The 10523-nt window shown below is 42.0% G+C and overlaps 1 protein-coding gene across 1 annotated transcript; it reads left to right on the top strand.

Annotated features, from left to right (window-relative positions):
• The first annotated feature begins 389 nt into the window (after positions 1–389).
• E2F6 (E2F transcription factor 6) lies at positions 390–10227 on the top strand. Its single transcript, XM_082481857.1, is given in 8 exon segments — positions 390–708; positions 3559–3607; positions 5204–5420; positions 5734–5893; positions 7019–7132; positions 8594–8741; positions 9469–9484; positions 9486–10227. Coding segments are annotated over 8 exon segments (822 nt in total). The 5' UTR covers positions 390–624; the 3' UTR covers positions 9520–10227.
• Positions 10228–10523: the final 296 nt, after the last annotated feature.

Here is a 10523-nt window from a genome sequence, read left to right as displayed (position 1 = left end):
AGGGGAGGGCTCCGCTGAGGCGACACCCGCCCGCCGGGCTGAAGCGACGGTCGCCCCGCCCCCCCCGGGGCCTATGACAGGCGGCCGGGCGGGAAACCCGGAGTGGGCGTGGCGACGGCGCCGCGAGCGCGCCGCAGGGGCCGCTGGGTAAAGGAAGCGTGAAGGGTGGGAAGGGAGGTTTGTCGTCGTCATCTTCGCTCGCGCCGTGACTCGGGAGGGAGAGCGCGCGGGGGGGGGGGGGGGGGGGGGAGCGTGGGCGCGGGAGCGCACGCACGCACGCATGCACGCACGTCTGCGCGCCTGCGCGCGGGCTGCGGAGGGGCGGGGTTTCCGCTCTCCCGTCCAACCGTCCGCTGGCGGGGGGATGGGGAGGGGTGGGGAGGGGAGAAGCGGCCATAACGGGCTGCGGTGAGGGCGGGAGGGCCCGGCCGTCCCCTCCTGCCGGAGGTGGGGTGGGGATGGCGATGCCGGCGCCTTCTTCCGACGCGGGGTCGCAGGCTCGTCCTGAAGGCCTCTGAGCGCCCGCCCTCCCTCCGCCGCTTCGCCTCAGGGCGGGAGAGGCCTCCCGCCGCGCTAGGCCGCGGCCGGCCGGCCGGAGGAAGGAGGAGGCGGGGCCGAGCCAACATGGCCAACCCGGCCAACCCCCCCAACCCTGCCCAGTGGGAGCATCTGAGGCCGCTGCGGCCGGACACGCTGCGTGTGAGTGAGGTACACGGCGGACAGGGAAGGGAGATGCTGCTTGTGGATGGGGAAAGGGCGGAACGCTTTGCTCCCACCGTGGGAGGTTTTAAGGAGATTTCCCTAAGTCCTTCCTTACGCCTCTCCGGCAGGAGATCCCCGAGTGGGAAAGATGTGGCAGGCCTAGCCGGAGCGGCGCACGAAAGGGGCAGTGTGATGCGTCCTTCTTCCGTCGCGTTTTAGCAGGCTGCCCGGCAAAGGGAAATGTAGTTATGTTAACCGTAGCGCAAAGGGGTGATTTCCTCAGCTGTGTTTATGTAAGGTTTTATACTGGTAACTGGAAATTTCTTATTATTGGATTATATGATTGTAAGAAACAAAAGCTGTTGGGCACAGCTTCTTATGTAGGTGTTTAGATGAGTCAACCAGAGGTGATGCTTTCCTGAATCTACTTCTTATAAACAGGGAAGTCAAGGATGTGGTAATCATTAGGAGCCTTGGCTGCAACGGCCATGGAATAATGGAATTCAAGACCCTGGGTGTAGTGAGGAAGGTAAGTAGCAGAGTACAGAACCTGGACTTCAGCATATTCAGGCTTCAGGGTTCCAGTTTACTCAGGCAACAGGTAGCTGAGCTTTGAGGGCAGCAACTTTGAAAGTTGGAGGAGCTGAAGAGGTGGATGTCTGTAAGGACATCATACAAGCACAGGGACATTCTATCCTGATATTCTCAAAAACAAGTAAATGTGTTGAGGGATGAGTATAGCATGCCTGAACTCTGCAGGTGGGGTGCAGAAGGAACACATGCAGGAGGTGGAAGCAAGGACAGACTATAAAGGAGAAGGATAAAAAACATTGGACACATAGGTATGATGCTAGGAAAGCCGAAGTACTAGTTTTGAAACTAGCAAGGGCTAGTCAAGAAGAACTTTTACTGCTACATTAGTGGTGAAGGTGGGGTTTGAACCTGATGCTAAACAGGGCAGGTGATTTAGGAAGAGCAGACACAGATAAGGCTGAAGTACTTGGCCTTCTTGCACGGGTCTTCAGAACTGATGTCCCCTAGGCTTTGTGTCTAAGAAACAGGATTCAAAGAGAGGAACAAACAGCAATGGAAAAGTGTCAAGCTAGGGATCTCTTGAGAAACATCAACCCATACAAGTCCATAGGACCCACTTGGGGTAAATCCTGAGAGGGCTGAGAGCTGGCTGATGGCATTGTGAGGTTGCTCACTTACCATCTTTGAGAGGTTGTGGAGGTTAGCTACAGCTTAGTCAGCCTCACTCTAGTCCATTGAAAATCATGAAGCAATTTCTCTTGAAAGCTATTTTTAGGCACATGAAGGAGAAGGCAATTGGGAATAGCTGACATGACTGTACTTGCAAACTGATTACCTTTGGTGATGAAATGACTAGATCTGTAGATCCAAAGCCTTGGATGTCATCTACCATAGCCTTAGCAGGACTTTTGAGTCTCCTGCAGTATCCTTCTCTTTGAGTTGGGATGTTAGAGACTGTAAACTACTAGATGAGTAAAAAAAAATATGGCTGAATTGTCAGGCTCAAAGAGGAGTGGTTAGTGGTTCATACTTTACCTGAAAGTGTAGTGGAGGTCCTCAGGGGTCTGTCCTGGAATTTGTCCTATTGATAGGAGGAGGATGTGGGAAGCACCCTCATATTTATAGGTGGGGAAGGTGCCAAAGACAGCTAGGAATAGGCTGGAATGGGTCATCAGACACCTCAAACTTCAACCAAGGAAGCTGAAAATACATATGTGAAGTTCTGCACGTGGGCCTATACACTGCAGTGGTACAGGCTGGGGGACCACACTGCTGAATGCACCTGGGGGTCCTGATGGACAGTGAGCTAAACATGTGCCAGCAGTGCGCCCTGGCATTGAGGCATATGAGGCTGTGTGAGCAGGAGCATAACCAGCAAATCAAGGGAAGTGATTCTTCTTTAGTTGGCACATGTTAGGCTGCTTCTGGAATGCTGTGTCCTGTTTTAGGCCCACCAGTGAAGGAAGGTTGTTGATAAAGTGCTGAGGGAGCTTGTTAAGCCACAGCAGCCCTTCAGTACTTGCAAGGAAGTTAACAAGAGGCTGGTGCCAGACACTTCACAGCCATGTATGATGGGAGGCTGAAAGAAAATAGCCATGAATTGAAACAAAAGAAGCAGGAGAGGTTGTAGCTTGATGTAAAGTGAAACTTTCACTGTGAGGATGGGCAACCGGTGGAATGGGAAGTCCAGAAAGGTGTAGCCTCTGTCCCTTGAAATTTTCAAGACACACTTGGATAAAGCCTTGAGTAAGCTGCTCTGATCTAATGGTTGTTCCTGTTTGAAGATGAAGGTTGGACCAGAGACCTTCTCAAGTCTCTTCCAACTGGAATGAGTCTGAATCTGAAAACACTCCCTTTGTTAAATCTGGGTGAGGGATGGAATGAAGTACCTGCTTAGGCTTGCCATGTCAGTTTCTTGACCAGAGCAGACTCTGCTGCCAGTCTGGAAGTCTGCTACAAAATAATTGTAATGCTGTATAATAGCAGTGTATTTTCTGTATGTGAGCTGTTACTTCAGCTGTTACAAGCTGAAGCTTGTATTTGCAGAGTTTATACAGGTGTCTGTGTTGTCATCATTGCCTGAGCATTAGGGAGTTTGGTGATGTTTCCTGCTTCCCAAGACACGTGCTGAGATTAAGGGCAGAAAATTCTGACAGGAATTAATGAGTATGTATCCCTTCTATCCAGTGACACTCCTTCACTGTAATATCTGTTGAGTTGTCAGCACTCTGATGGCTGTAGCGTCTAGAGTTGATTTGAGGATTTTTTCTGGAGAAGCTTCCTGTGTATATCAGTTGGGTTTTTTTGTTGTTTTTTCCCCAGCCACCAATGATCAACCTGAATGTGGACAATGACGTACAGTTTGTGAGAAGTAAGTTGCTGTGTTCCATGTGTGAAGTATTCTATTCTTGAAGTATTTCATGCTTTTTTACAATGCTGAGTACATGCTGTAAACAAATGAGAAGTGCTTATATACTTAATGTAGGCAGAGCAGGAGGAATGCTGCACACTGAAGGACATAACAGATATGACGCAACACGTTTTCATAGTTTTCCCTCTTTAAATCTGTCGCAAGTATACTTTCTCACTGCTATAAAGAAAATAACTTTTGGGAAACGTGAGTTAGAGAAAAACGAAATATCGTGCTAGCAAATGTTGGGTTTTGACTGGTATTAACAAATGTAAATACAAGCTTGAGTGAACTTGTGTTGGTTTTTTGTTTGTTCCCACCAATTGAATAGTCTCACCCATCTCGCAGTAACACAGTCCAAAACTGAGTTGTTGAACCTGTCAATTCATGTTAAAGAGTACACAAACTTGCAGCCACGGAATGGGTATGATATACCCATGAGTATGTTTTTATGAGTAAAAGTGCATGTCTCATTCATCCCAGGAAAAATACTGAAGTGTTTGAAGAGTGTTTCCTAGGGAAGTTCCCTTGCGCGTGCACCCGTGTGCACCCATCTGCACAAACGCATACGCACATTCTCTTGAAGCATTAGACTGGAATATTACTCAGTGACACAGTTTGATCAGATTTGAAATACCTGGTTTGCTTTGCAGGAGAAAAGTAACAGCAGGATTTGACAGTCTGTCATGGACTCTAGCATCAGATGCACGTGTGTGTACCATGTCTTTTTTGTGCTTTAAAAATACATACTTTTCTATGCCTTATGCATACATAAATAACAATCCAAAGTTAAACAAGCTTTTCACCAGAAACTTTGCTGCTGTTTCTGCAAGCATGCTGGTAATGGATATACATAGCACTGGGATCTCTGGTAAACTTGTGGTGTCCTGGTATCTGTAGATCTTTGTTGCATTAGTAAATGAAACAATGGCATCACCAATGCTTTTGCCCCGAGGCCAAATAGTACAGCCAGAGTTTGTCCATATATTGAGTTCTCAGACTCCAGAACAGACTGGTCACATCCAGCCTGAAACAGTCCCTGAAACTAGGCTAAATCCTGAACCATGCCTGAATGTTATCAGAGAGATCTCCTGGTTAATCTGGGCCGAAAGGACGTGAGGGGAAAAAAACAAACAAAACACCTCAACCACCTTTAACAGTGTCATGGAGCAGATGACAGGGCTTCAGTTTTCTGGCAATACCCTGACGTTATCTATAGTTAACTGAAGGTTTCCCTGGTATTCATTGAGTAGTCTGAGCTCACGTCCTACAGAACATACAATTACACAACTGTTAATGTCCATACTAGCTGTCTGAAGTCATGAATGTTGAACAGCATGAAGATACGTGCTTGCTATTAGGATATAATCGTTGCAATCAAATGAAGGTATATGTAGCTAATAGACTTTTATATAATAGCATTGCAATGTCAGCGTTAAGAATGACAGTGTTTTCAGACTTCTGTCTTCATTGCTACTTCATCAGCCATGTTTTTTTTAATGAACACTTCATACTTCTGTAGTAGTTTACCGTAAATATTCTATGGAAACTTTACAGGAACTCTGAAAGTCAAAAAGCCTCGATTTGATGCATCCTTGGTTTATTTGACCCGAAGATTCATGGATCTTGTCAAAAGAGCTCCAGACGGTGTCCTTGATTTAAATGAAGTAGCAACAACGCTTGGAGTACGAAAACGAAGAGTGTATGACATCACCAATGTGTTGGATGGAATCCACTTAATTCGGAAAAGATCTAAGAATCTTATCCAGTGGATGTGAGTTGGCTTTGAAACTTATAATTTCTGAAACAATGAAACTCAACAATTTTGAGTTGTGTTTATAATTTTGAGAGTATTTTTAAGTATATTGAATTACTTTTAATAGATAAAAATATTTTGAGTTCTTCTGTAGCCTTAGGCTATCTGAATTACTATATTAACAAGTATCAAGTGCAAAAGCACAATGAAGCGTATTTGAGCAGAGTAAAGAATTCCAGAGTTCCTTGTTGTTTTCTGTTAGTGTACTTTGTGTTCAATAAACATGCTCTTATTTATATAAACACACTGGACAACTTTCATATTCCTCTAGAGGTTCTAATCGTGACCAAATTTTTGGAAAAGCATCAGAACAGCAAAACCTTAAAGATGAACTTTCTGACTTGTCAGCCATGGAAGAAGCTCTGGATGAATTAATCAAGGATTGTGCTCATCAGTTATTTGAACTAACAGAAGACAAAGAAAATGCAAAATATCCTTTTTACTCTTGCATTACTTTAACATGTGGTTTTGGTTGCAAGTACTCAGGTATCTAGTAATAGGTGTAGTCTGATACCACAGGTATGCAGTAATACTTGATAATTAATTTTATAATAGGAAACTTCTTGGTTATTTTATATTAGTATATGCTAGTCATGTGCCCTGCTTTGCCGTATTATGCGCAGTCTAGCCTGTTCTCAGAGGAGCACTACTTGTGTGAGCTTTCCTCTGCAGAAGAATGGAAGTGGGGCAATAGCCTTAATACCCTGCCCATCACCTTGTTCTCTCCATTATAGAGTAAAGCTGTCTCAGAGGCAGGTCTTGACTTCAGATTGAGTTGCTTAGTGAGGTAAAAAAGACGACCCAAAACAGAGTCCCAGTGGCCTGTTGCTGAGAAGAGACTCTGGTACATTGGTTGTGTTCTAATACTGTTCTCTTTCCTGGGAGAGGTTCCAAAGCAGTCTTATCTTTTAGATGGGTTTTGATAACAGAAAAGGGATTTCTTTTAATGACATAAACATTGGATTTTGGCTTTGGGTTACAATAAAATATTATTTGGCTCCCTTGTCTGGCAGAATGTTAAGGTCTGTGCTCAAATGAAATGGGCCCACTTTCTGTATGATATCAGGAAGACTTCTCATTACACCTTACCTGTTCTGGTTAAGAAAATAATTCCATAGTTTTACAGGAAGTTATTTGTGTGCATAGTTATTACAAAACAGAATCACGGAATCTTCAGAGTTGGAAAGGACCTCTGGAGATCATCTAGTCCAGCTCCCCTGCTAAACCAAAGAAGTACTTTCTCAAGGGCAGCATTCCTTCTGCATTGTAGACTTAGGACAGCATCTGTGCAAACTATTTGTCAAATGTGCTTGGTTTTTTAATACTGAATATCTTGTGGGTTTTTTTTAAGCTTTTTCCTTCCTAGAGATAAAGAAAAAAGGTTTTTGACTTGTTAGCTAATATTTAATTTTACAAAGCTAGTATTAAAGTAACCTCAGCTGAACTAGTTACCACTTTTCTTTAGTCGGTATTCTGCTTCAGTGTATCTTAACATCATACTCTTTGCTTCTGCCCATTAGTAAATTACTTTACGGAGTCCTTGACCAATGTATACACTAGCTTATGTGACATATCAAGATATCCGTAGCATTCAGGCGTTTCAAGAACAGATTGTGATTGCAATCAAAGCTCCAGAGGAAACCAAATTGGAAATACCAATTCCTAAAGAAGTAAGTTTTATACACTTCTGTCTTAAGGGAACAAAAGTTTTCAAATCTTATTTTTGCAGTAGCAATCAGTAATTGACTTCTAGTTTCTTTGTCATGTATAGGAAATATTGGTACTTTATTGTTTAACAGTGCTGTAGGTATAATAGTCTAAGAAACTTATTTTCAGTATTTTTTTGTTAACCTAAACTGTTAAACAATAAACATGTCTGAGCTTTAGTTATTTGGTTTTGCTAAAGAGACTGGAACAGCTGTAATAAATATTATTTATTTCTACTATCAGTTTGTTTGATAATTATTAGAATAATGAAACTTCCAAGGAGCTGTTATTGTTTGTATACTAAAATCTACAAAAATTGTAAATCTAACAAAACAAAGCAATAAGCATGATTTGATAATGATTTTAACAGTGTGTAAATGCTGTCTTAATGAGTAGACACCTATTGTTACTATAATATTAAACCATGAAATGCACAGTATGGTTGATAAAAGAAAATGTTTTGACACTCCAGTAGATCATGTCAAGATGGATTTTTCATGGAGGTGGGGGGTTGTGCCCTGTTCTCACCTCATGGTACATCACGCATCCTCCCATTCAGGCCATACGGAAGAGCTGTAGCTTTGCCCTCTGCAGGTGCAGTGTGACTGGGTGCATCAGGGCATATATACTGGGAACCCGCTGCTTAAAATAGTGCTGTGAAAGAGGGCAAATACGGGAAGTAAGGTTAAGACAACAAATGGAGCTTTAATTCTGTTTTCCTTTTGCAGTGTATTTTTATAACGTTCATAATAGTGTAGTCATCAAGTTTGCCTTGCTGTGTGCACAGAAAGGGAGGTGATATAGGAAAAGGAGATATGAATCAATAGAACCAGAAGACTTAGATCCACTGCGTAGATCTCCAGTGGCTTCACTGGTAAAAGGAGCTGGTACTCATCCTGTAGAGATGAGAAAGATAAGATTTCAGAGGCTTCCTGAAGCAAAAGAAGGCAGGATTTAAAAAGCTGTACTTAGAACAGAATCTTCTTTCTGTTGCCCATTAAATTTGATTTGCTCTGTGCCTTGCAATGTGATGTCTTCTGAAGGAAAGCAGTAAAAGTAATATGGTTTAGTTGCTTTGCCATGTTATTAAAGCTGCTATGTGCTTTGATTTTGTTTTCTGATCCATAGCATTGATTTGTCAAGTTTTACATTTTGTTACTCTTAGTAAAGGTATAGTAAATCTTGGTCATATATCAAAAGGTCAGTAAAAAGACTAAAAGATTCGTTAGGTGTATGTTCATCAAAAACGAAACCTTGTTAGCTTAAGGGTGCTTAATAATTGGCCTACAAATCTATGTAATAGTCATAATTTATGTAGAACTAGTAACACAATTGTAATTGTTCTGTTCTTAATCTAGTCATTTTAAAATATGTGCAAAAATAAGATTTGTTCCTTCACTTATATGCAAGTTGTTGTTTTACAGGATTGCATAAAAGTACACGTGAAGAGCACAAAAGGGCCCATTGATGTGTATCTCTGTGAGGTGGAACAAGAGAAGCCAGGTGCCAAAACTTTTGAAGATGCGGATAATGTCACTTCTGAAACTGAGCCATCAGTTCCTCCTGATGAAGGTAGTGCCTTCCTTTTACATTTTTATCTTTGTGTGTGTTTTTTAAAGACCAGCATACCATTCTGATAAAGTTGAAAACTACTGTACAAGCATAATTTTCTGGACATAGTTTGTGGGCCAAGATGTGTGGGAGTATAGGAAACGTGTGAAAGAGGAGTCTGTGCTGTTGTGTTACCTCATAACAGCAGGAGGTCAGAGAGTCAGGCACATGCACACATAGCATGGCACTCTTGTTCCCTGACCCCTTTCCTTCCTTTGCTCGTTACTGGTTTCCTGATGGAGCTGTGCTCTGCAGATGGAACAGTGTGTGTCAGTTCTCAGCTGCTTCACTGAAGAGTCCAGCAGCTCCACTGAAATTCTTGTCGTGAGAGTTAAGATGCTGTTTCAAACGAGAGTGTGCTGCTCTTGCTCTTACTGTCCTGTCTAAGGGAGAGCAGACAGAAGAGGAGGTGTAGTATTTTGGTCTCTTAAGAATGGCTGGATTTTAGTCTCTCAAGAGCCCCAATGCTGCAGGATGTTGTGGTTTAAAAATAAACGTGGCGGGAATTGCAGTAGCTCAGAACACAAATGATAGATTATTTTTAGTAGTGCTGCTTTATATTTGAGGGGAAGAGTTGACTTTTTAATCTTAGGCATATTTTTTTCCTTTTATTTTGCTTGCTAAATGACTCAATTGTATTTCCTACAATGACAGTAATCGTATTCCTTTTCTTACTTTCCTGTCAAAGTGAGATCTCCGGGGGAAGAAAAAAACCAAACCACCTGAGATGACAGATTAATTACAACTCAAAAATCTAATAAAGAATGTAAATATCTGTGTTACAGAGCTTTTTCAAAGCCACTTGGATCTGCAAACTTACTAACCTGAAATGTTCCAAAGTGTTTTAAATTTAAAACAGCAGTGGGTTGGTTGAGTGCTTTCACAGGATTGCTTATCTTCCAAAGTCAGAAGACAACAGTTCCTGGAGTTGCTCTTAGGAGCTTTGTTTTCATGATTGCATGTGATCTACTGAGCTTTGGGAAAATGATGTTTTTAGCTTATGAAATAATTTTAATTGACAGAAAACACAGGAAATGGATTTCTTCTGAAAATGGAAATTTGAAAACTATTTCTGGAATGATCCACGATCCTTATGAGAATGTATATAATAATCAGTTCTGAGGCTGCACTACTACTAAGCAGGATTGTCAAATAGAAATGTAACAAACTGGGGTATCAGAAACGTTCACTATATGGAACACGATGTAAATATCATGAGTTATGCCTTACATTGTGTAGATGCTGTTTGCACTGTTTGCATCCAGCTCTGCATGAATTATGGTATCAACACTGAAGTTAAATAATTGGGCTTTTTGTATATATGTATGATGTCTAGGTAGTTACTGATGTAGATTTATTGAGATGGTTTGCATTTCCGCCTTTGTACAGCAAAGAAATAAAATAAGCTTATAAAAAAAATATTAAATAGTCCAATCAGTTGGTCTAATGGCATGTGTTGGGTTGTCTTTGTTTGAATTCACTCGGTAGCTACAAACATTAAAACTAATGTCAAAACTTTAAATCTGTTTATATGTGGTGCTGGCAGCTACCAGTTAGATCTGATTCTTGTGATGTCATAATACCGTAGTAATTTTCAAAAAAAACCATGATGATCAATAACTATTTAAATTGGTCCCTTCCAGTTTCCAGAGTTTACATACAGCATAGCTTTAGCCCGGTACCATGATCTCTTTGTGGCTTTAGCTTGCAAAAATATGTGAAGACCTTCAGAACTACACCTCT

The sequence above is a fragment of the Vanellus vanellus genome (assembly GCF_965231255.1).
Source record: "Vanellus vanellus genome assembly, chromosome: 3".
Lineage (NCBI taxonomy): Eukaryota > Metazoa > Chordata > Aves > Charadriiformes > Charadriidae > Vanellus > Vanellus vanellus.
The sequence above is the reverse complement of the archived record's forward strand: the minus strand, read 5'-3'. Positions and strand labels throughout refer to the sequence as shown.